Consider the following 27,354-nt stretch of genomic DNA (forward strand, 5'->3'; position numbering starts at 1 on the left):
ACTAAGTAAGATACTAGCAAATTGATCCAGTAGTATATCAAAAGAATAATTAGACATAAATAACCCAGTAAGGTTTCTCCAAAAATGATAGGACGGTTTAGTTTTAGAAAATCTTTCAATATAATCTATTATATTACAGAATAAAAGAGAAGCAAATGTGATCATCTCAACAGATGATAAGATTTAGCATCCATGGATGGTAAAAGCTCTTAACAGATTAGGATACAATAGGGTTTGTTTTTTTTTTCCTTTGGTAACTTGATAAAAGATAAAAGGTTTGTGGAAACCTTCCACAAACAATAGCATCCTACTTAATGTTAAAACATTAGACACACTCTCATATTTAATGTTAAAACCTTAGAAGAATGAGGATCAAGACAAGGAGATTCCTGGAGATGCTGGGGACAGATTTGGCTTCCTTGATATTCCTTGAAGGCAATACTCCTCTCCCGGAGAGTTTCCCACTTGCATTTTGTTTACCTGGAGGATTCTTCCACCGGTTATTTAAATCCTTTGTGTCTTCAGTCCCTTCAGGAAAGGATTTGTTAAATGCCACCTGCCTAGAGGGACATTTCTTAACTGTCCTTTTTCAAATAATAATCTCCTCTTGCTCTCTGGCATTGTTTCCCTGTTATCGATGTTCTTTTCCTAGAACACTTGTATTACCACCTGCCTTGTCACCTCAACTAAAATTTAAATGTCAGGGACTTAGACTGGAGGGGCATGGAATTAGTTCATTGCTACCCACAGCGCACAAACCTGTGTCAGACATATATTAGGCACTCAATAAATACTTGCTGAATGAATGAATGCTTTAGGTAATGATCCAGAATTGTAACATAATAGGCTAATATTGATAAATTCTTTCATTTAAGAATTATGGGACAGAAGCTTCAGTTCTTTTTAGGGTCATTAATATCTAAAGAATTTTAGCTGCTTGTTTTTCATGCAGTTAAGCAGACTTCTTCCAAAGTTGCCTTTGGGAAATGACAAGGAAGTGAGGATTTTTACTCTTGGCGTTTCAGTGATTCTAAGATGCCATGGATTTTAAGACTCATCCAGATTTCAGAGATATTAAAAAAATGAAGGGGGTGGAGATTGGTGATAATTTGTAAGATTCTAGTATTTGTGAAATACAACTCAATTTCAGAGATCTTAAAATATGAAAATAAAGTGATTCTTATAACTGATGGATTACAGGGGCGCCTGGGTGGCTCAGTCATTAAGTGTCTGCCTTCGGCTCTGGTCATGGTCCCAGGGTCCTGGGATCGAGCCCCGCATCGGGCTCCCTGCTCAGCAGGAAGTCTGCTTCTCCCTCTCCCACTCCCCCTACTTGTGTTCTCTCTCTTGCTGTCTCTCTCTGTCAAATAAATAAAATCTAAAAAAAAAAAAATAATAACTGATGGATTACATATAACATTATGATAACATTTTATGAAACCTTATTTCTCTTTTCTAATTTGAGCAGGGATGGACATTAGGTATTTTATTTTTCTAACTGATACTAACTTGTTCCATTTTTATAACTAGAACAAGACATTTTCAGTTTATTTTGAACATGGGAATATTCTCTTCTATGTCTGGTAGATTGATAGTATTTTAAATTATTCAATTCCTTTTCTTTTTTTTTTTAAAGATTTATTTATTTATTTATTTGACACAGAAAGACAGCTAGAAAGGGAACACAAGCAGGGGGAGTGGGAGAGGGAGAAGCAGGCTCCCTGCTGAGCAGGGAGCCCGATGCGGGGCTCGATCCCAGGACCCTGGGATCATGACCTGAGCCAAAGGCAGACGCTTAACGACTGAGCCACCCAGGTGCCCCTTAAATTACTCAATTCCTTTTCTTGATATTTATGCTGGAATATATAAAAATACTAGAAAGACTAGAAAATTTATAGGACGATAGCTTTATATCTGTTTGGAACATTAAGATTTATGAACGTCACTTCCTTTTTTTCTTTGCACATTGAAATGTTTCCACAAATAACAGGCAGTACTGTAACTAAGATAATGCATAGTAAAAATTACATTCAAAATTTGTAATTCTTTTTGTTCTTATAATCCAAAATTGAACTAAGATAAGAAAGTATATGTGATACCCACTTAACTTGGAAAGCTTCTATGCATTTCATAATATATACAAACATCAAATCATTATGTTGTATACCTGAAATTGATACAACATTGTATGTCATTTTTACCTCAGTAAAAAAAAGAAAAGAAACTTACCATAAATTATCACTTAACACATGTTTGGCTTCTATTACCCGGAATCAACCAGCCCAGCACTGAAACTTGATATGGGAAAAACATACACTGCATTATAGACATGACAAAGATAACAATTTCAGAGATTGCATAGCAGATGATATGATTGGGTTTGCTCATTGCCTCTTTAAAAAGCTCTCATGGATTGGCTCTGAAAAACCAATCCCTATTTAGACTGCTGGTAAATAAGAAAGAGCAAAGAGAAAGAAAGGAAATTTAAAAAAAAATAAAATAAAATAAAAAGAGGAAACAGGATCAGGAAGCAGGGAGGCAGACAGGTAAATGGACAGAAGTGATCAACACAGAGGACAGTTAAAACACAAGCAGACATAAACAGGTGAGGACACTTTGCAATGTAACCTCCAAAAATTTTGCACATCTCCTTCGTTCTTAAGCATCTTTTCTCATTGTATTGAATGCTGCTTTAGACTTATTTACATATAGGACAGTATTGTAGTGTCAGGCTTATTCACTCAGAGCTAGATAACCTTTCCTTGTAGGATGGGACTGCTGTGTGATTGACTGCCCACCTGCTTGTACTGTGTCCTGCCCCCACCCCCCCGGCTGCATGCTAGCTTCTTACGTCCAGGTTATAGCATCCTTCGGGGGCCATCACCCTAGTCATGCTCTGAATACATTTTTGCCTCATTCAAAAGGTAATAACCATATAGTTCATTCCCACTTCCTCAAAGCTGCGTCTGTGTAGTGAGATCCTGATTGCCATACCCACCCGAGCCACTCCCAACCTTGAAATACCTCATCCTTGTAGAGTGTGGTACTTGCCTCTCCAGTCCTTGGGGAAAACAATGGAAAAGAACATTTGAATCTGGGACACCTGGGTAGCTCAGTCAGTTAAGCGTCTGACTTCAGCTCAGGTCATGATCCCAGGGTCCTGGGATAGAGCCCCACATTGAGCTCCCTGCTTGGCGGAGAGCCTGCTTCTCCCTCTGCCTCTGTCATTCTCCTGCTTATGTTCTCTCTTGCTCTCTCTCTCTCTGACAAATAAATAAATAAAATCTTAAAAAAAAAAAGAATATTGATGGCTTTTGTTCATAATAATAGTGTGGAATCATAAAGAACAAGTCAAAGTATGTTAGTATTCAGAGGTTTACCACAGTAAAAGATTTAATGTTTTGGAGAGGTTTTTATCAAAAACAGCTTTGAAATGCTAGCATTTATATAGTTTGTCCTGGTTTACTTTGAAAATTCACTTATCTAGAACAGCTTGTTCATTTATCTACCAAATAGTATCAGATACCCACAACAAATAAGTTTGGATGTTTCACTGGATCTATACAAAACATATGGAGACTAAACAATGTAGTGTAAATACTACCAACCATTTCTCGATATTTATACAATCATTTATATGATCAAATCATATATGTAATCAAAATATACATGTGGTTTGGGGATCATTATTTGAAAAATGATATCATGATAATATACATTTCCTGCATCTGATTTTTCTCATTGGCAGTAATGCGTGGACATTTCTCCAGTTCACTAGATATAGATGCATTCAGTCAGTAGCTTCATGGTATTCCATGTTGTGGATATAACATACTTCATTCATACTTTCTCTTTGACAGGCATTCTAATTGTTTTGAGGTTTTTTTTTTTTTTTTAGTATTTATGCATTTGTATCTGTTGGTTCATTTGTTTTCCCAGGAGCTATGTGTGGTAGAGATGAGAGCCCCCATGATCTAGGTTTGGTGCCTGCCTGGCCATTTTACTGGTTATGTGAGGTTGAGCAAGTCTCCTCTGAATCTGTCTGCTAACCTATAATAAAAAAAAATCAGGTAACAAAACCATCGTTTTTCCTCAGCAGTTTATGGAAGATCCAAGTGAGGAAATAAACATAAAAGTACTTTACAGATTATAAAGATGAATTTAGTAATTCATGTTTCTTTTCTGTTTTTAAATTAATTGCAGGAATTGTTCACAGGGGAAAAGGTAAATAAGTAAAACTAATACTTTTTTCCTTTCTATTAAAGAATGGAATGACTCCTCTAATGCATGCGGCCTATAAAGGAAAACTTGATATGTGCAAATTACTTTTACGACATGGAGCTGATGTAAATTGTCATCAACACGAGCATGGGTACACAGCCCTCATGTTTGCTGCACTTTCTGGTGAAGTTTTAGCATTTATTCTAATATATTAATATTAGTCATCCATACCTCTTTGGTATAAGTACATACATACTTTTAAATTAAATGCTTTTTTTATTACAGTAATTTTAAGATCAGTTCTTACAGAAAAAGTAGGAATTGGGTTTTGAAGTTATAATATATGAAATATGTTATATAGTTAATTTGGTGATAATGTTTCTTTACATATTTAAATCACCTGATTGTATTGACAGTCTTATGTAGCGTTAAGGAGTTAGATCGTTAATCCTTCAGGTTAGTTCTGTTGATGTACTGTATCCTTGTGTTTTGAAGTAATGTGAAAACGTCTTTGTTGTTGTCTTGAGAAAACAGCTGGTATGATAGAGCTGTCTCTGTGCTTCCCTGACATTTATGTACTAAATTATGCTGATCCAATTAGAAACTTACTCTTATTCATGTTGCTTATGATTTGTGAATAAAGACAACTGGGAAACATTTAAAATTAAGTGGAGTTATCTATAATTGTAGTTTTTTTTAAGAAAATAAAGATGTAATATAATATTCTCACACTTTAAAAGGAGTAATCTGTATTTTTATAAGCCTGGAACAGGAAAGCATGGGAGGGCGGCAGGGGGCATAGATGGGCTAGATGGGTAATGGGTATTAATGAGGGCACTTGAGCAACATTACATAATAGCGGTGTTGTATATAAGTGATGAATCACCATATTCTGCACCTGAAACTAACGTACTATATGTCAACTAGCTGGAATTTAAATAAAAACTTGGGGGATAAAAGGAAAGCATTTCTAAATGTGATATATGAAATATATAATTCAAAAAGGATAACATTGACCAATTTGATTATATATAATTTTAACATTTCCAAATATAGAATATACCATATATGGAGTAAAATACAAATGAAAAACTGAGGAAAATATTTATTATGTATCTTTAAGGGTCATATCAGTATATATCAGGAGTTCTCATAAATCATTTAGAAACAAGTGCTGCAATAGAAAATTGGACCGAAATTGAACAGAAAACAAAAGAAATACAGCTGGCTCATAAGGATATAAAACACTTTCACCAATAAACAAAGGCAAATTGGAAGAATAAACAATCATTTGTCACTTACCGTATTGGCAGAGGATAAGAAAGAGTGATAATGTCCAGTATTGGCGTAGGGACTTCTCTGCACCATTTTGGGATATGCACATCAGCCCAGCCTTGCTGGAAGTCAGTCTGGCAAACTACATTTAAAATATGCATAACTTTGGGCGCCTGGGTGGCTCAGTCGGTTAAGCGGCTGCCTTCGGCTCAGGTCATGATCTTGGGTCCTGGGATCGAGTCCCACATTGGGCTCCCTGCTCAGCAGGGAGCCTGCTTCTCCCTCTGCTTGCAGCTCCCCCTGCTTGTGCTCTCTCTCTCAAATAAATAAATAAAATCTTAAATTAAAAAAAATGCGTAACTTTGATTTCTGCAGTGTTTTCCAGGAACTGTTCCTAAGGAAATGATAGTTCGAACTTGCTAAAATTAATGGAAAAAGCTGGTCACTGAGTATAGTTTATAATAGCAAAATATCTGTAATGATTAACATTAGTGATAGAATGCAAATAGAATAAAGGCAAATGGATGTTTAGAGAGAAAAGAGTATAGAAAGAGAGACTATCACCTGTTAAATCATTATCCCAGGACCTATAGGTGTGAGGGTTGGGATGGGTTAGTAGATACTAAGTGGAGACTTCTTTTCATTTTTTCTCTCTTTATTGTTGCTATTTTTCGTTTTGACTTTACACTAAGCTTTATCTGTAAGAAAAATATATTTTGTTTTGTTAAAAAAAAAAGTGATAATTCCATACCATTTGTGTATTGCCTGGAGGGAGGGGTTTTACAAAAAATGAGGTTAATTTCTGTGTGGATTTTTGGTATCATTTTCCTCTTTACTGTGGTTATGATTTACATTTTAGAAAAAAATGAAAATGTTCACAAGATAGAAACCTAAAACTAAATGGGGAAAAAGCGTCCAGATAAATTAGAAGGAGGTATTTGAATTGTGCATTCCTTAGTATTAACTGACATGTTCCTTTTTAACGTCAGGTAACAAAGACATCACATGGGTAATGTTGGAGGCCGGTGCCGAGACGGATGTTGTCAACTCTGTAGGAAGAACAGCAGCTCAGATGGCAGCCTTTGTGGGTGAGTTTTTATGGCAGCTTTAAATTTAAGTTTTATCCAAAATGTCCTTCATGAAAAAATACCACTTTGCTTCTCAGAGTACAAATACTGTCATGTTTATTTTTAAAAAAAAGCAAATGTTTACAGTTTGCTAGGTTTTGTCTGACTTAGCGAACTATACAGTGACACTTTGGAGAAAATGAGGAGGTTATTTGGAATTTCCACTTTGTGAGATACCAAGATAGTGGGGCCATTTTGGTTGTAGTTAAATGCTTTGAATGAGTATATTTTATTTCTCTAAGGGAGGTAGTTTAACCTGAAGTCAAGAACATGAACTGTGACGTCAGTAATCCTCACTTGAAATTCTGGCTGTGCCACTCTATAGCAGGTTACTTAATCATTCTGACCTTCACTTGCCTCATTGCACCTTGGTTCATGGTTCCTGAAAGGATTAAATGAGACACTGACCGAAGGAGCTTTACAGGTAGCACTAAATAGATGCCATCAGTTACTGTAGCTAATAAAAAATGTCAACAATGCAATTTTTTCCTAGAAAGGAACATTAATAGGGCGCCTGGGTGGCTCAGTTGGTTAAGCGACTGCCTTCGGCTCAGGTCATGATCCTGGAGTCCCGGGATCGAGTCCCGCATCGGGCTCCCTGCTCAGCAGGGAGTCTGCTTCTCCCTCTGACCCTCCCCCCTCTCATGTGCTCTCTCTCTCTCATTCTCTCTCTCAAATAAATAAATAAAATCTTTAAAAAAAAAAAAAAAAGAAAGGAACATTAATAATAATATAATATATAGCTGCTTCATTATCATCCTCCTCAAGTACAAACATTTATTGTGTATGCCCAGTATTTCTTGGTATATTCATCCTGTTCCTGGACATAATATGAGGGGTTTGGAAGAGAATGGCGTGAATATTTGGTCATTGGTATTTTGGTCCCACTGAGTTGGCAGTTAAGGAGAGTCTAGAGATGGACAAGCAGATATATAAACATCTGATTTATTGGGAATGCAGCAAGTGGCCTTTGTGGGACTAATAAATCATTAAACAAATACTTAATGTTTACAGTGTATATACCAAGCTCTGTGCTTTGGTTACAGTGCTGAACGAGACAGAGGCTGTCCATGTATTCATGGAGTTAGAGACTAACAGCAGTGACAGGCGTTGTGGAAATACCCTCCAAGGGACAACTTAAGGGTTTCATAGAAATATATCAAAGAGAGGGATCTTTTATCCTATTCCAAGGGGGTTTCGAGAGAAAGTACATTTAAGTTGAAATATAGTGGGAATTAGTCTGATATAGGAGGCAGTAACCGTATATTTTGTTAAATTTTGTTGTTAAATTATCTCAAAACTACTAATAGTAGCTACCAGTGATTAAGTCAGATAGTCAGTGAGTCACTCTGTGACAGCTCTGTCAGAGCAAATATTCTTATTTTACCTCGATTTCAGGAGGATTTGAGAAAAGTATGGCCTTGCAGTGCAAACGTCAGAGAAATAATATTTATCTCCTACCATTAGGGGCTCCCTGGTTGCCCCCAACTCACCTCTAAGCCAGTGTTGAGGCTGTCAGTACAAGGGGAAAATAAGACTAATCTAGGAATCCTGATTCTCATATTTTAGTTCGTGTCTGCAGCTAAGTCATTACAAGATCACAGGCAAATCCCTTCCCTCCACAGGCCTCCTGTTTTCTGATCTGTGCCATGAGGCCTGGCAATCCTATCATAGGAAGTTCTCCTGAACTCTGCAAGTTTTCATTTATGTCCACGATGTAGCAAAACAGAGCTCAGACAGAGATTCGGTAACTTTCCTCAGTTCACAGGGCTGGAAGTTGAGGAGCCTGTTCTTTCAAATACAATACAGTGTTCTTTTCCTTTTCTTTTTCTTAACACTACAGTATCCATAAAAATCTAGGGTAGAAATTGTCCACAATCCCATCCTAAAATAAGAGAAATAAGAGTGATGTTTTCATTCCATTTTAATCTATATAGATTAATTTCATAGACAAAGATTAAACCCTTTTGGTCGACATTATATTTTCCATTATGGTTAGTCTTTTGAAAAAGTCATTGTCCCCTTTTATTGCCCGCAAGCGGAAAGGTTTATATAAATACGTGCACACGTGTGCAAGATTCTTCTCTTTTAAAAAAGATTTTTATCTTTTAAAAAATATTTATCATACAGATATATTCCTTGTGACTTGTTTCCTTCCCTGACCAGTGTGCCGTGGAAGTCTGTCTCATCTCAGCAGGTCTAAATTCAGTTGTTCCAACAGCTACCTAATATTCCATGATACAAGCACCTGCAGTTCATTTAGCTCTCCCCTATGGATAAATTTTACAGTGTTTTTTTTTTTTTAATGATTTTATTTATTTCTTTATTTCAGAGAGAGAGCATGTATGAGCGGGGGAGGGGGTGGTAGAGGAGCAGAGGGAGAGGGACAGACAGACTCCGTGCGGAACACAGAGCCCAATGCAGGGCTCAGTCCCATGACGGTAACCTGAACCGAAATCAAGAGCTGGATGCCCAACTGACTGAGCCACCCACGTGCCCCAATGGCACAATTTTTAAAAATCACTATAAATAATGTAATAATTATACTTGAGCTTATATTTTTACATAGTACTGCTTTAATACGTGTAAAACATACTCTCAGAAGTAAAATGGCTGAGACACAGGGTCTGTATTTTTAATTTTAGTGTGAGTCTAGATTGCTTTCCAAAAGGGCATAGCAATTCATACTCCTGTGAGCATCTTCATCAGAACTGGGTGTTTTCACTCTTTCATTTTTGGTAGTTGAAAAGATGCTGTATTGTGAATACAGCATCCCCCCCATTATTTTCCCCCCCATTATTCATGAAATTCAGCTGCTTCTGTTGTTGGTCATCTATGTTTTTCTCTTCTGTGGATGGCCCCCCCATTATTCATGAAATTCAGCTGCTTCTGTTGTTGGTCATCTATGTTTTTCTCTTCTGTGGATGGCTGCTCATACTCATTACATATTTTTCCTTTGGGTTGTCTTTTTTCTTATTGCTTTGAGGAGCTTTATTTGTATTATGGATGCTAATCCTTTGTCTATCAAATGTGTTTCAAATAGTTCATTATATATTTTTCTTTTGACTTCATGGGAACTTATTTTTAAATAATCCTAGTTTTCTTTTATAGCTTCCATGGTTCTTGTCTTGTCAAAAGAATTCTTGAGCATGAATTAGATAAGTATTCTCCTAAATTTCCTTCAGAATTTTTTTTTTTTTTTTGTATTTTCAAGATTTGATTTTTTAGAGTTCATTTTCCCCTGGATATTTAGTTAATTGTGATAGCACCACTTACGAAACCACTCAACATTTTCCTACTGAAAGTGAAATACCATTTTTGTGGTAAGTTAAATTCTCTTAAAAACTGCTATCTATTTCTGGATCTCATATTCTCTTCCATGGGGCTGCTTGTCACTTTGTGTATTAATACCACATTGTCTGATCACATTGACTTTAAAGCAAGTGTTCCCTTCACTTATTCCTCTTTTTCTTTTTCTTTTTTTTTTAAAGATTTTGTTTATTTATTTATTTGAGAGAGAGAGAATGAGAGAGAGAGCACATGAGAGGGGGGAGGGTCAGAGGGAGAAGCAGACTCCCTGCCGAGCAGGGAGCCCGATGCGGGACTCGATCCCGGGACTCCAGGATCATGACCTGAGCCGAAGGCAGTCGCTTAACCAACTGAGCCACTCAGGCGTCCCCACTTATTCCTCTTTTAATGCTTTCCTCCCTCCCTTCTTTTTTTTTTATTGTTTTTTATTTTTTATTTTTGGTTCTTGTTGGACTTTCATTAAATGGTTTTGTAATTATTTGCAGTTATTGGCAACTGTATGATATGACATCCTATTCAATTGCATGGTATGCCTAAATATTGCTTTTTTGTTTCTTTTGCTTGTTTTTGGTCCTTTGGTCATATTCATTAGATTCCTTCACTGCAGGTCTTTTTTTTAAATAAAACTACATTCTTTTCAAGTTTATTTCTAAATAGTTGGTAGTTATTACCCATATTGTTAAGGAGAATTCCCACCACCACTTTCACACTCTGTCATTTCTAGCTGGTTATGGGTAATAAGGAGAAAGCTATTGATTTGTTTTTTTCTTTGTCATTTTTATCCTCAGTTTCATAGCTATTCAGTTTCACTTATTTTCTATTTGAATTAGCTCCAGGCTTCAAAGTAAGAAGAAATAATAATGGTGAAAATTGGCATGTCTGTTTTTTTCTATTTTTAATGGAAATATTTTTAGCTCTTCACTTTTTATGATATTGCTTTTGGTTTTACCATTGCTGAATGCCACTCTTTGTCTTGTTTCAGTTTTTAGTTCTACTTTTTTTCTGATAGGCCATTTTTTTTTTTTTTTAGATTTTATTTAAATTCAAGTTAGTTAACATATAGCGTATTATTAGCTTCAGGGGTAGAATTTAGTGTTTCATCAGTTGCATATAACACCCAGTGCTCATCACCTCAAGTGCCCTCCTTAATGCCCGTCACCCAGTTACCCCATCCCCCACCCCCTCCCCTCCAGCAACCCTCAGTTTATTCCCTATAGTTAAGAGTCTCTTACGGTTTGCCTTTCTCTCTCTTTTTATCTTATTTTATTTTTCTTTCCCTTCCCCTGTGTTCATCAGTTTTGTTTCTTCCACATATGAGTGAAATCATATGATATTTGTCTTTCTCAGACTGGCTTATTTCGCTTAGCATTAATGCCTTCTACTTCCATCCAGGTCGTTGCAAATGGCAAGATTTCATTCTTTTTGATGGCTGAGTAATATTTCATTGTGTGTGTACACACACACACACACACACACACCACCTCTTCTTTATCCATTCATTAGTCCATGGACATCTGGGCTCTTTCCATAGTTTGGCTATTGTGGACATTGCTGCTATAAACATTGGGGTGCATGTGCCCATTCGAATCACTATTTTTGTATCCATTGGATAAATACCCTAGTAGTGTAATTGCTGGATGGTAGGACAGTTCTATTTTTAACTTTTTGAGAACCCTCCATACTATTTTTCAGAGTGGCTGCACCAGGTTGCATATTATAGCCATTCTTGATTCCTTTTTGGGTTTTTGCATTTGTCAATAATCTCTTTGCCCATCTCTTTGTTTTCAATCTTTATTATTTATTTTAGTAGGGTAACTACTACTACTACACCTATATGTCTATAAACCCATGTAGGTGTGCTTTGTTCTCTAACCCAAATGATAGTCTCTGGCTTTTAACAGGTACTCAGCTTGGGCATATGTATGATTACTGATAAACTTGATTGCATTCCTCCTCTTTCACCTCATTTTTTTTACGCTTTGTTTTACTTAGTGGTTGGTGGTTTTTGCTTGTGCTTGGGTGTAGTTTGTGTGTGTGTGTGTGTGTGTGTGTTTTTCCTTAATGTGCCTGGCCTGGTCACGTTAGAGTACATTTATTTCTTTTATTTCTTTTATTAACTTGAAAGATCGAGAATGTTTTCCCATTCCACTAATGCTTACTCTCCTATTCACAACACTCTCAGTTAAACCCGTATTTGTCAGTTAGTTAAAAGCAAGAACAAAACTATCCCCCATGGTCCACCCCCAAGGCACTGCATTTGCCCATTTAGCAGTTTCAACATGAGGAAATCCTTCCAACTCATTTATTTTTCCACATTCTCTTTTTTTGCCTCGTCAGACAACACGCTTTTCCTTTCCTCCTCCACCACTGCCACCAGCTGTGGACTTGGCTGAGAGGGTTTAGTATTTTTAGTACCAAAATATTATTTGAATGTCATCCATCGTGGGTTACTTCTCTTTGACTAATCTTCACAGTCAACAAGACAATTCCTCAGTCAAGTTGCCTCCACCCATTATTCAGATTAACCATCTCTGCTGCCAAGGGTTGGTCCACGCCCCTCTCCTTCCCCCTTGCCCCACCTTCAGCCGTCTGTTCCCATTTAGGTTTGGGTTACAGGACCTTCTCGCGTGGTTTATAGGTTGAATATGGTTTGAAACCCATTGTAACCGAAATTCTGTTTCTCTCTGAAATGTGAGTCGTACTAGGGCTAGTTTCACAGTCCTTGTATCACTGTTCTTTTCCCTCAGTCGTACGTAGAAGTTACTTCACACTTTTCTAAATGCTTGGAAATGAGAATTTATTTTCCTTTATAAACTTTCCATATCTCATTCTGGAAGTGTGTTTCAATTTCAGTTTATCCTAAGAAATAAAAAGTTTTACTAAGATGTGTTTAGTTGTGTATATGCATGTTTTTGGTTATCCTGCCTAGGACTGACTCAGTGAGCCCATTCAGTCAGGAAGACTCAAGTCTAGCGATGGTAATCCTGGCCCCGGTTGCACTGCCCACCCACCCTTGCCCAGCATTTATTTTCTATAATAGTAGTACTATTTTATTTGTATTTATTCAGAATTCATTAATTAAATTAAATATCAGTAAAACTAAATATTTAATTGTTTCAATTATAAATATTTAAATATAAATTAAGTAAAAGTTTATGAACTTTATATATCACTCTAATAGAAATTATTAGCAGATTAGTTAAAATAAAATATCAAAATAATCTAAGCGCTATCTAAAATATAAAAAATGTAAAAATGTAAAAAAGATTAACCCTGAAATAAAGTAAAAGTAAAGTAATATTATGTTGTCCTTCTTACAAAGGTGTAATCTTAAGAGACCTCTACTCCTGTGATAGTGTCATTGTTATGGAGCTGGTATTTTTATGTACAAATATTGCCAACTGCTCAGAGGGATTTTCCTGACTATATTAGTGGAGAGATTGATGAGAAAATAGAGTAACAAGCTAATTCCATATTTCCCCCAACTCCTTTATCTTCAGCTCATTCTCTGTCGATTTTGATTTTTTGTAGGAGCTATTTTATTTTTAATTTAATTTTATTTAAATTCAATTAACTAACATATAGTGTATTATTAGTTTCAGAGGTAGAGTTCAGTGATTCATCAGTTGCATATAACACCAGTGCTCATTACATCACGTGCCCTCCTTAATGCCCATCACCCAGTTACCCCACCCTCCACCCCCCTTGTAGGAGCTATTTTAGAATATATACATTTTTTTATTAAATAGCATCACACATCTATTTATTGAAGCTGGATGTAGATTGTGTTTTAAGGAAACAGTGTAGTTTGTCTTCATCTCTGGTTCCTTCCTGCGCCGTTGTGAATTCCCACACACAGTGACCTGTGTTAGTTTTGATGCCGTCATATTCATGTCCTGCTTATAGGAGGGGATTTGCTTCATTGTTGTTGCCTTTCCCTTCATGAATGTTATGGAGGTAGAGATGATCTTTTGCTAAACAGAGCACTTCATATTTTTAAATAAATGCTATTATTGTTTGGCTTCTCCTCAAGATACCTATAGCAGAGCTTTCTGATTTTTTTTTTTTTTTTGAGATTTTATTTATTTATTTGAGACAGAATGAGAGAGAGAGAGAGAGCACATGAGAGGGGGGAGGGTCAGAGGGAGAAGCACACTCCCTGCCGAGCAGGGAGCCCGATGCGGGACTCGATCCAGGGACTCCAGGATCATGACCTGAGCCGAAGGCAGTCGCTTAACCAACTGAGCCACCTAGGCGCCCCCAGAGCTTTCTGATTTAAAAAAAAAAAAAAAAAGGAAAGGCAAAAAGGAAAAAAAAAACAAAACAAAACCCTGGTGTTTCTGTACTTAAGAACAGCATTAAATACCAAAAATGAGATTGTGATCACTACTAAAATTTCCTTTCAAATCAGGGACGTGTTCTTCTTCTATCATTTGTTTAGTTATTCTCCATCCATTTCTCTTTTTCTTTCAGGGATTTCTACTATTTTTCACCTTCACATTTCCTGGATCTGCCCTTCAGCTCTCATCTCTTCCATAATGATTTCCATTTCCTCATTTTTCTCTTTTTAGATATTTCATCCACTTCGTCTTCTACATTACTATTTTAGTCCTCAGTAGTAACCTGGATTCCCTCTTTCAGTTTATCTGTTAATTTTATTTTAATTTTTACTTTTTATGTCTATTAATTTTAGAATTTTGAATATTTCTGCAGTCCACAAAACTTTACATTTTGTAATTGGTCTACTTAATTTAAGTGTTCCTGTTTGGTGATTATGGTTATGGTTTGGTTGTGGTTGTGGCCCATGTTGTAAGTATACTTCCCACCAAAGAAGCCATCTGTTCGAGGCAGTGCATAAGTCTTCCATGGTGCTGGATCCCCTTGGGTGCTTCACTCCTTATCTCCTAGGCAGCCGGGTTAAGCTGACAGCGGTTATGGAGCAGTGAAGGGAAGGGCCACTGTCTCTATACCTGTGGGTGTAGAACTCCAAGAACTGCCAGGCAAGCAGAGCCCTCTGCCAGCCTCAAGTACCAGAGTCCACCCTGCCCACGGTGCAGTCACTCTGTCAGCAGGATCGAGCAGACGCTCCCAGGACCGTGCACAAGTGGAGTGGGGCCACATGGGCCAGCCAGGGCAGACCACTCTCCGGGAGCCCCCGTGCCTGGTCTCAGAACTCTCTGCTGCTGGTCCCTCTGCCTTCTGGACAGAGATCCCAAAAGAGCCTGCACCTGCCAATGTGCCTGGCAGGTTCTGCCTGTTTGCCCAGAGTGGCCACTTCCCTGCCCCAGAGAGCTAGTGGCGAGGGAGCTGGGAAGGGGGAAGTGACAGGAACACGTGTTCAGGTCACCAACTTCTCCAGGGACAGTTTTGCTTCCCTAGAACCAGTTTTACCTCTGGAGATGTCTTAGACAAGTGGCATAGGGAGCTATAAGAAGCCATAATGTGAATTCCGAGCTTATGCCAGCAAAAGCTTTTTCTCTAAGTCATTTCACAAAGAGGCCAAGCTTTTCTCAAATTCAAGGGGAGGGGAGATTAGTGTAATAATAATAATAATAATAAGCTTTATATAGAATAAATTTATATTCTGTGTAAAGAAAGCCAGCTGTGATTTAGGGAAGAATGACCATCATTTCTGTAGGGGTGGAAGAAGAGACATTTAAATTTAATTAAAAACAAGCAATTTCTATCAAATATATATATTTAGGGTCAATTGCAAATTGAACTTCATTTTTTTGTAATCCACATAATCTTCATATGTACTGTGGATTCTGTGTCTTTAAAAGGGGATTATGTTTTGGACTTCACAAAGCATGCTTATAAATGTTCCTCAAAACATTTTACCTCTCCCTGTCCTCTTCTACTCACTTTTCCTGAAAATTAAAGAAGTTGATTCATGTTTACTTCATGAGAACACAGCAACATAATTAATAAAAAATTGGAAAATGTCATATTTTGAATAATAAAATAACAAATTTCCTGTTTTTCTATTAAAAGGTCAACATGATTGTGTGACTATCATCAACAATTTCTTTCCTCGTGAGAGACTGGATTATTACACTAAACCCCAGGGGCTGGATAAAGAGCCAAAACTGCCTCCAAAGTTGGCGGGCCCACTGCACAAAATTATTACCACAACCAATCTTCATCCTGTCAAGGTAGTGTCGTGTTTATGGGCTTTGCTTTTTATTTAAATATTCCTTCAGAGTTTAAACTGCTCCTAATTATATAAGATCGTAGTTGTCTTGGTTGGGTTTCGTGGATACAGTGCTTGAGATATGGGGCTCTGTTGTTCAGTTGGCACACTGAAGGACTGCTCTCGGTTTAAGCCTGAGAGAGAGTGAGAGACGCGGGCCAGGCCAGGAGGAAAAGCTAGGCAAAGAGGTGGGTTCAGCTGAAGCCCGCCTTCCACCTCACCTCACCGGGAGCTCTGGACTGTCCATGGCTCCAGAGAAGCGAGGGAGCCAGGCTTTTGGATCACTTAGTTGCCATTGGCTGAAGCCTGTCCCCGGAAGGAAAGGACAGGCTCCCATGTAGTGCCCAGGAGGGTGGCTTCTGATAGATGAAGGCAGTTCCCTAGAGCAGGAGGCAGCTCTGAGCCCCTAGCAGCCAACGCTCCCAGAAGCTGGGACCGGGTACCTAGGCTGGTAAGGGGATTTGGGTGGGGAATCAGCAGCATCTACTATTTATCCTTCCAGGAAATGTTCTGAAATGTGATCATGAGCACATACTTTAATGCAAGTAGCTATTTGATGCCTTTAAGTATTATAGTTCTTGCAGTATTAGTCAAATCACACAGATTTTCAAACTTTTTAGACCAACCCAGAAGTTCATTTGGCTTAATGGAGAAACTTCAGGAGCCATTCTGAACTATTTTCATTGCTCTTTTCTTCGTAGTTTACTAGCCTTTTTAGTTTGTTTACAAATTTTTTTTATCTTTATTTTTTATAAGTCAATCCAAATGAGTATAATTTCCTCAATGAATCATTACAGAAAACTCTATGCTACAGTGATGCTGTTCTTTTTCAAATTTCACTCATCTATATCTTCATTCATAATGTAATAGTGGATAGTAATTAAGTAATAGTAATTCAGGACTGTTTGGTGAGCAAGGTGGTGAACTGGATCAAACACTGAGATTTTCCCTTAATACAAAATGTTATTATAAATGCAGTAAAATTATATTTCCCTTAAAGTGTATTACAGTGAGTCTGTGGAACATACCAAACACCATTAAAACAAGTGGACAGTTCTCATAAAGTAACTCTTTTGAGATTGGCACTCATTTGAAGATATAAGTTCCAAATTATATGTATTGTTCTTACTTTATTGATGCTTCCCTTAGCATACAGACTCTGAAGCTCAAGAAACAAACAAACCAACAAAACATACCTGTCCTGTGGCTTTCCACCCAAATTACTTTTCTGGGCCAGCAAGAGAGATGACAAACTCTCAGAGCCTTTTCCAGAAGAGAGACTAGTGGAGCCTGTTCTGTTTTTATTTTTCAAAACTCAAATGTCCTTCACATTCTGAAAGAACCCCAGGAGGTAACACTTGTGATCCTAAGAGGGCAAAAAAGAAATTCAGCCATGAACCATATGTTTGTATTTATGGTGGTGATTATATGGAACTTAGAATTTAACCTTTAAAAGGTACTTAGCCTCTTCTGTATCAGTGGTGTTTTGTTTTTTGTTTTCCTTTCCCGGCATCCACAGGCGAAGAGAGAACTTCCGTATAGGAGCTATCCCTGTCCATGGCACTCTTTCTCTTAGTGGTGGGGCAGGCTGGGGTGGGAAGACAGGATTTTTCCTAGGTATATAGTATTTCTCAATGTAGAGAATGTGTGTGGTTTTATAGGTCCTTGTTCTCCCTCTGTCCTGAGCATTATAGGATCTTCGGGTTTAGACAGATTTGAAGAAATTCCCTGTGTTTTTCTGATTTACTGTCTTTTATATCTATGTTTCTACCCTTTGAGGTTGCACTAATCTCAATAATTGTGATAATTGAGTCTGTGGAGTAATTTTTGGTGTTCACAAGGAACCTAGACTCCCAGGGTTAAATGTTCTAAGAATTAGTGTATCTCTAATTATCTTTAAGAGCACCTGTTTGAGTAAATTAGAATAAGGGTATATTTATACAGGCAATAAATGGTAAAGGTATAGAAACCGAAATAACCTAAATTCTATTTTTTTAGTACACTTGGTCTTATAAGAGATATTATTCTATGATTATAGTACCTTTCTTCAGACCAGACCTTGTTTTTTGTAGCTATAAATGATCTATTCACTTGAAAACCTTTCCCCCTCCCCCCACACTTCAGATAAAAGTTGTGCAGTGCTTTTGTGGTGCCTTATTTTCGTTGCTTTACCCCTTTCCAAGCCAGCGAGGGTCTTCCTGGGGTGTATTATAAAAAAGTAACAGCCATTCTATAAAGCCAAAGACCTTTTACAAGCAGCACAGAAATCCCCCTCGATACACAATGCACCTTTTCACTACAGTGCACTAACACATCTGCATTTGTGGCAAGGTAAGCAGCTCCTGTGGCATCAGGGGTATTTGTTTTCAGCAGGGACTCGGGCAGGTGTGCTGATGCCCAGAATACAGAGGTTTTAAAGGAGAAAAACCAAAATCACAGGAAAAATGACAACAGAATTGAGCAGAATCTCTAAGTGGTCAGGAAACAGATGTACACAAGTGATCCTGTCTTTGCTTATTAACTTTCTTAAGCCCAGAGTTGTTGGTTTGGTAATTTTTTCTTAGAGGGTATTTGAAAAATAAAAAGAATTCAAAATGCCACTATATAAACATATTCTAACATTCTTCGGGAGATGAGCTGTATCAGGCTCTTCTACTTAATGGAATGTATTTATTCCTCTTCGATAATAATGAGATTTTCTTTATAATGGATGGCTTTTAATGCTGCATAAATTAGAGGAAGGAAGCTAGTTCAAATATTATTCTTTTGTGCGTATCTATGAGATGTTTCAGTAAGCTTGTAGTAGAGCTGTGGTTATATATCATTTTTCTTTGGGTACAGTGGTGTATACTCAGAAGTAAGTAAAGCCTAACGTCTTAACAAAGAAAAAAAAACCATTAGTCTGGGTTCTGAGATTTTTTGAAGTTTTTACTTGTAAGTTTAAGATCCTGTGCTTTGATTATAAATGCTTTACACAAAAATATTGAACAGTTTCAAATGATTACAGTTGACAGTAGAAATATAAACATGTAATTAATGAGACTTCTCTGCCAAAAGTTAATTTTTGATGCATGTTATTGTAGGGAAAGTCGTCGGCAAATTTACCAACAAAGCTTCTCATTATACATTTCACAAGAACACTTAATCTTTGTTAAATTTCCAGGTAGGAGGCTAGGCATGGGATTCATAGAAGTCAACAAATGATCTTCCTTCCTGTTGGAAGAAAAGGATCTAATTCATGAAATCTGCTGTCTGTGATTCCCTGACATTTACATTCCCCAGGATAGGTGTTTCACCATAACACGTAGGTTAACAAACACTGACTTTCTGCCCCGTGCATACAGTTGTGCCCTGTTACACATGTGTTTACATTACTGTTATGTCACCATGGATGTTTACAGTTGCCCTGTTCAGACCTACTTCAGGTAGGTAATTTTACCCGATAACAAAGCCAATAAAAAAAGTACTCCTCATTACACTGATTTTGCGCTTAAATCTGTGCCTATATGAGGAGTGTGGGACTCATAATGCATCAGATTTGATAACTGTCTAATATTCCTCCTTGAAGCCTTTTAATTTGATTTCCTCTTTGACCTTTTCTCATTACCATAGATGATTAGAAGCATATCATAAAAATTTCCACAGAGAAATGTAGTTAATTGGAAAGTAATACACCTTTTATTTTTAGACATCTTTCTGTAAAAATCTCATTTTCTTATAATTAATAAGAATTAATGAGAATCACAGTACTCCTAGCCTTGAAATTCTAGTAATGTTAGCCAGAAGTAGTGATTGCTTGGTGATTTGATTCTGTATATAAAGGATATGTAAATATGCCGTGTTTATCTTTAGTAAAAATGCTTTTTTTTTTTTTTACGATTTTATTTATTTATTTGACAGAGAGAGAGAGTACAAGCAGGGGGAGCAGCAGTGGGAGAGGGAGAAGCAGGCTCCCCACTGAGCAGGGAGCCCAACGTGGGGCTCAATCCCAGGACCCTGGGATCATGACCTGAGCCGAAGGCAGATGCTTAACCTACTGAGCCACCCAGGCGCCCCAGTAAAAGTGCTTTTAACAGAGAATCTAAAAACATGACTCTGAGTAGCATACTAACACCCTGGTTTCGCTTGATGGCAGATCACGGGATAACTTAGATATACAGAGTTGAAGAGATTTCACGATGCCGAGGTCCTTCTGTATTAGTTTTATAACTTTGATCATTGGCAATTTGCATTCTAATTTGAATTAACATAGTAAACATATGACCCTGAGAAAGAATTTATTTGATAATCTGTTGACATCAACCAAAACTAAGTATCTAATATGTACATGGAAAAGTCTCTCATGGAATTTCTAAGCTCACTGGAATTTCTTCTAGATCGTGATGCTTGTAAATGAGAATCCTCTGCTGGCAGAAGAAGCAGCTCTGAATAAATGCTACAAGGTGATGGATTTGATCTGTGAGAAATGTATGAAGCAAAGAGACATGAATGAAGTATTGGCTATGAAAATGCATTACATCAGCTGTATCTTTCAGAAATGCATTAACTTCTTAAAAGATGGAGAGAATAAACTGGACACTCTGGTCAAAAGGTACCGTTTCTACCATGTCATGTGCAAAATATACTCAAATGGATAATGTTTTATTATATGAAGCCTCCTCGTAGATTAAAAAATGAAGCATTTTAGCAGCACTTGTTATTGTTGTGCTCACGTTTAGTCTGCAAGAAACAAGAGCAGTGTTATGTTTAGGTTGAGTGATTATTCAGTTCTCTACTTTTTACAACAATGCTTTTGTTATCCCCGGTTTACAGGTGAGGGATCTGAAGTTTGGAGAAGTTTAGGTAGCATGTGTAAGATGTAGAAAGTAGCCCAAGTCCAGCTTTGAGGACTGGTATGCCATGCCTTCCTTAGGTTGTTGCTCTGAGTTCATCATGGCACTCCGCCTATCTCCATTACTGAACCTGGGAGAGCTGCGTGTTATCCTTGTCCTCTGACCATCAGGGGTCAAATTCCCACACAGTTTTACTGAGAAGAGTGAACTGTGTCAGAAAGGTGTAACTTAATGAGAGTTTTCACTCTTTGTACAAATAACTGGCATGGTAATAAGTAACTAGCTGCCCTGATAATGGCAGTTAGTGTGTTTTATGGCAGGGGTCCCTTTTATAAATACGTCTCAGGGCCCGTAAACCTGATAAGGGCTAGCCTAAGCTGCAGGTAGAACGGCAGTTTGAATTAAGTCTATCATCCTGATTGGAAGAGAAGTGAAAATCTCAGGTAGCACAGAAACTACTAAAAGTTCATGGGTTCAGCTGGGAGGAAATGCTTAGATATTCAACTCCAGTTACTTTTTAAAAAATATCTTTCAGCTTGTTAAAAGGCCGAGCTTCAGATGGCTTTCCGGTATATCAAGAAAAGATCATAAGAGAAAGTATCAGAAAATTTCCTTACTGTGAAGCCACACTCCTCCAGCAGCTGGTGCGAAGCATTGCTCCTGTTGAAATTGTAAGGCCCCTCATAACTAAGTTAACTCTACCAGTAAGACCTAATTACCGTATTTTGTACAATTAGAGGCAAGTTCTCTTTAGCATTAATTTATTAATAATTTATTTATGTAGTAGAGAAATAATTATTTGTTATATTAGACAGTCTTCAGGAACAGACATGGCGGTAGGTGTACCTGTTAACCCTGTTTTTGCTCATCCATTTCCCCTCTCTTGATCCTTGCTCGTGGTTTAATAAATAGTACTCCCCTATGTCAGAATATAGATGGTTACATGGAAAATTACATTTTAAAGACCTCTGTGAAACCTGTAAAGGTTTATCAATAGAGAGAAGAGAGAAGGGTAATACAGATACACACATGTACACTTGCAGCTCGTGAGAAACCAGTACAAAGTCCCGCACTAGATGGAAGTAGGAATTGGTTGTCTAGGTTGATGGTTTCTGGTCGGTGGGGATGTGAAGGGATGAGTCGTGGGGAGGCTCAATGTATGTCCCAATAAAGAGTCTCAAAGTATTTCCCAGCTTTTCATATTCCACTTAATGCCTCTGATTATAAATGTTCCATACTTAAAATTCCATTTATACTTCCCAGCTATAGGAAGCAAATTTCAACTTTATTCTCTGTTCTTTAAATTATTTATTGCCCTTTTATCATATATTTACTTAAGTAGTATTTCATAAGATACTCCCTGACTTCCCTGTTTTGAACACATTTCTGTTCACCATATCGACACCAGTCATGCTTTTCTACATTTCAGTCAAATCCTTTATCAGCCTTTGTCTATTGGGTAAGAAGCTGATCCTGACACTAGTCCTGTCCATGGCTTCCTCCCCGCCCTCCGGCAGTGTTGGTTCTTCTCTGCCTTCTCTGGGCTGTCCCGTCCCTCTCGGGGTGGGAAATGAGGAGAGGTGGGATCTTGGTGCTCCTTCATACATTAAAACTTGATCTATTCAGAGCTACGCAGTAAGAAAGACCTGAAGAGACAAGATGATTTCATGAAGTTCATGCATTGATTTCTCCCTGAGAGTTCTCCATGATTTCATGTAGAGATTTTTTACCCTCTCTTTTTAATATACTTGGCTCTCTGGTATTTGAGCTTTTGGAAGATTAAAGTTAGCAAATTATGAGAGTGGTCTATCAATTATGAATGTGTTTTGGTACACATATCAAACTCCAACTAACCGTGAGTTAAATCAATAGGGTTTATTCATTCCCATATACTCAGAAGCTCAGAGGTAGGCAGACCAGATCTGTCACAGTGGCTCAAAAATGGATTCCCATTTTTTCCACCCAATATTCTTTAGCCATATAGATTATCATACACGTGCTTATGACGTCAGGCCTGCAGTGCCGAGCTCACATTTTTATCCCAGGCAGGCAAATAAAGGAAGGGGGTTAATAGCTGGCCAATACGAGCTGTCCCAGAAACCCACGGCCTGGGCGGTGTGACCACTCTTAGCTTCATAGGTTGTCTGGGGAAATGAGCAGTTTCGGCTGGTCTAGACCCTGCTACTCTGAATGAAGTTGTGCTTCTCTCAGTGCAGAAGTTGGGGGAATGGACATCAGAGAAACAATGAGGACTGCCGGCCGTGGGCTGTTTCCAACATTATCAAGTGGTAGCTGACATTCCACCTTCAAAGGGGAAAACAGCAAAACTGAAAATAGCCCAGAGTACTTACAAAAAAGTCAAAGCAGACCAATGTGGGGTTGAACAATTCACTGTAGCCCTGTATCATAGAATAATTGTCGTTCAAGATGATGCAGTATAATTGTTAGTGTTTATCCTAGTGATCCGAGTCATGGAGAAAAGGTTTATCAATAGAGAGAAGAGAGGATATAATGCATCTTTGAAAACTTTTCTCTCTTTAAAAATTGTTAAGAGTTGTTATGTTCTCTCTTTTTATTTATTTGGAGTGCCTGTGGTTGTGAATGTCCCAGGAAGCCACCTTTTACTTCCGGATGGGTTTTGTTACACTCAACAAGTTCATAAGCCACTGGAGCAATACTCACCATTTCCTGTTGCAGGGTAATTCTCAGGGTTGGCTGCCATGAGGAGGATCATCCGTGGCACTTAATGATAGTGCTGACGCCTGGGCCCTCCTGCAGAGGTTCGGGTCCCCTCTGGCTTCTCCCTGTCACAAAGCTCCGCAGGAAGTGTGAGGCAGGGCTGCCTTTAAGAAGTGTTGCATCCGCATTGTAACAGAGTATACTCTTACAGATGTTTTGCTTTATCACTTGCCAGCGTATAATTTGACTTCTGGAAGACTAGCTAAATGTCTCTGATTTTACAGACTATGTTGAGTAAAGCACCCTGTTTGTCTTTAAGTTGACTCTCTTTCCATGGGAGGAGCTCTGGCGCCTAAACAAATTCTTATTTAACAAAGTAGGTGACAAGATTTTGTATGACAAGAAAGAGCTCTTGCCACCTGGCAATGACAAGAAAGATTCCATGTCATTCTTCAGCTGTACCGTCGATTCTTTTCTGAAGCCATTGTTGACGCTAACAGCCATGCTCTTAGATAAAGTCTCTGTCACCGCCAGCCTTCAGGACTTGACTCTTGTGTGCCTGCTTCTGGACAACATTGTTCATGGAGTGTCATCTCTGTAGTCTGTCCACAGTGATTTTAAAGTGTGTTTTCCTCTCCTTCATACCTACTCTAGGGTTCTGATCCCACTGCATTCTCTGTACTTACCCAAGCCATCACGGGTCAGGTGGGTTTTGTGGATGTGGAATTTTGCACTACCTGTGGAGAAAAGGGAGCCAGTAAAAGATGTTCCGTCTGCAAGATGGTAAGAATGAAGTTCTTTGAAGTTCATTGATCTCGTTTAGATTTCATATCCAACTTGATAATTGACTTTTAATATTCTCTAAGTATAATGGTTGACATTAGTTTTCTAATACATCCTAATATAAATTCTAATTCTGTGCATCTAATACTTAAAAATAATTTTGAAAGAGCAGTATGGGATAAATGTAGTTCTGTGTAGTTCTGTGCCCTACCTTCTGTCAAACTTCCAGGCTGCCCCAGCTTCTGTGCAGACCACCTCCAAGAAAGAAAGAATATGAGTGAATGAATGAGAGAAAGATTATCCATAAGGGATTGAGGCTGGTGCAGATATGAGAGCCTAGAACAGGACAGTTCATAAATATGCCGTCTTAAGTCTTCTGATGGTAACTTGAACTACAAACTCTTTCATCATCTCTTCCTTGTAAAACTCCAACTCCCTTGTTACTGCCACCAATCTTCATGCTCTTCCGGCCCCACTTCTGCCAGCATGATCTTTGTAAAGGACATATCTTCTCCTCACAGATATTACCCACAAGCATTCATCTGTACATTCACGTTACCCTATAAGTTATATTAATTAATTTATTTAATTATATTAATCTATTTTCAAGGTTGGAATTCTTCAGCATATTAATAATACCCATCACATTTTGCTTTAACCTACTTCTCCAGCTTCATCTCCTTTAATTACTTACTTCTTTGAACCTCAATTTCTTTGTATGTGAAATGGGGTTAGCATTGTGAGAATTCATTGAGACCATCTACATGGGTTAACTGTTGCTCCACGTAAAACACTTAAAACGACAATCATTTGCTAATTTCCCATGTTGGCGGTTGGCTGGGATTAGCCAGGGCGCTTTTTCTCCATGTGTCTCTTATCCTCCTTGGACCAGCAGGCCAGGCTGAGCTGTTCTAATAATGGTGGCAGAGGTAAAAGGGGACAAGTAGAAACACACGAGGTCACTAGAAGTCTAGTCTTGAAATTGTCGTGCTCTCAAATTCCTTTGGCCCAAACAAGTCACACGGCCAAACTTAAGGTGAATTCTCCTTCCCTTTGGTGAAAAGAACTTTGAAATCTCATGAGAAAGTGTACACATGAAGGGAAAAATAAAGAAGCGGGACCAATGAAACAATCTACAATACGTGTCCTCTGTATATACGGGCTTAGCACAGTGCTTGGCATGTAATCTTGCAAAAAACCTAAGCTCCATTTACAGAAACTCCTTGCTGTCCTTGAACATATAATTCACTTCCCTTCTTGCATTTTTGTACGAGATAATCTCTCTGCTTGGAATGCTTCTTTCCCATCTCTCTGTCGACTGACTCCCTTTATAAAGAGTGAGTCAAGCTTCCTCTCTGCCCCTGTTGCTGTTACAACCTGTACTAGGATGTGAATCATGTTGTTGGGTATCTGCCTCTCTCCATGCTGCTCCATCCAGCTCTTTCTCAACCCTAGTTTCCTCCGAGACAGCTATGTCTTTCTTGTCATTGTATAATCCTGGCACATAGTGGGTTCTTTGTAAATCATTTGTTAGAGTCTTTGGTAGACCACTTATTATATATCCATTGTTATAAAGCGTAAGCTAAAAATTACAAATATAAATTAGTGCCCATCACGGTTTTAAAAGAAAGCATAGGGGTGCCTGGGTGGCGCAGTCGGTTGGCATCTGACTCTTGGTTTCGGCTCAGGTCATGATCTCAGGATCATGGAATCAAGCGCTGTGTTGGGCTCCACACTCAGTGTGGAGTCTGCTTGGGATTCTCTCTTCCTCTGCCCACCCCCCACTGCCGATCTCGCTTGCTCACTCTCTCTCAAAACAAATAAATCTTAAAAATAAAAATAAAGGAAAGCATAGGAAACAACATATTTTACAGCATAGTTCTTGGTGTAATGTCATGGTTGGAATATCATGCAATCACAGCTCTTGAAATGAAGTAAACTTACGATTGTTTTCAGGTTATATATTGTGATCAAACCTGCCAGAAAACACACTGGTTTGCACATAAGAAAATCTGTAAGGATCTAAAGGACGTTTATGAAAAACAACAATCGGAAGCTGCCAAAGAAAAGAGTGAAGAGGAAAACAGTATGTATATAAAAAGCGAGCTCATACTGCTTCTCATTGGGAATAGGATTGATATTATTAATGATATTAATACAGGCCCCAAGGAACTGAGTCTTCTCTGGGGACCAAGGAAACTTGGAGTTAACCAGTATAAGAATCACATTTAAATGTGTCCCTCTTTGGGGTTGTTGGGATAACGTATAGAATATGGTTAGCCTAGAAGTCACTGGAAAACAGAGAGGTATAGAATTCTAAAGCATATGGTTTATTCCGTATTCTACCTCCTGACTCATGAGAATGCCCTGCAACGGTGGGACTCATAATGAGTGTTCACTTACACCCGACTAATGAGGGATGTTAAGGTCTTTGACTAAGGAAATAGTTAAATTTCCCCTAATGGCTACTCAAAGATCTTAAGGTTGGGAACCTTTAATTTTTTAAATTAAAGTCCAAAGCTGTAGGTGAAATTACAGAGTAAATTTATAAATTACAGATTAGATTGCAGCTCTAATGTACAGATAAGGTTTCTCCAAGTATCTGGGCATTGAATTCCACATGACTTTTTCTCTCCCTCCCTCATGAGGTATATGACTCATTTTCATCAGAAACAGTGAGTTGCTTCAGCAGTGATTCACAGACTGTAGTGGAAACCACCTCCACGCCTGCGCCCCACCCCGGAGAATGTATCGTACGTTCTGCGGAACGCATCTATTGTGGAAAAGTTGCCCAGTTGACTGATACAAAGCACTTCCACCCTACCCCTCAGCAGACTGCATTGCCTTCACCACCTGCTTGAGAAACACGAGGAGTAGGATTGAACGAGTTGTACAAAATTTAATTCATATAAATAAATTTATAGAGAATCGTCAG

At 38.1% G+C, this 27,354-nt stretch overlaps 1 protein-coding gene across 1 annotated transcript in view; it reads left to right on the top strand.

Moving 5' to 3' along the window:
• ANKMY2 (ankyrin repeat and MYND domain containing 2) overlaps positions 1-27,354 on the top strand; it is a 38,373-nt gene that overhangs the window by 8,264 nt on the left and 2,755 nt on the right. The window contains exons 3-9 of the mRNA XM_032401999.1: positions 4,266-4,404; positions 6,486-6,584; positions 15,927-16,087; positions 20,502-20,716; positions 21,493-21,628; positions 24,291-24,419; positions 26,376-26,505. Of these exons, the coding sequence (XP_032257890.1) occupies positions 4,266-4,404; positions 6,486-6,584; positions 15,927-16,087; positions 20,502-20,716; positions 21,493-21,628; positions 24,291-24,419; positions 26,376-26,505 (1,009 nt within the window). The remainder of the gene's footprint in view (positions 1-4,265; positions 4,405-6,485; positions 6,585-15,926; positions 16,088-20,501; positions 20,717-21,492; positions 21,629-24,290; positions 24,420-26,375; positions 26,506-27,354) is intronic.

The sequence above is a fragment of the Phoca vitulina genome, unplaced genomic scaffold, assembly GCF_004348235.1.
Source record: "Phoca vitulina isolate PV1807 unplaced genomic scaffold, GSC_HSeal_1.0 scaffold4, whole genome shotgun sequence".
Classification (NCBI taxonomy): domain Eukaryota; kingdom Metazoa; phylum Chordata; class Mammalia; order Carnivora; family Phocidae; genus Phoca; species Phoca vitulina.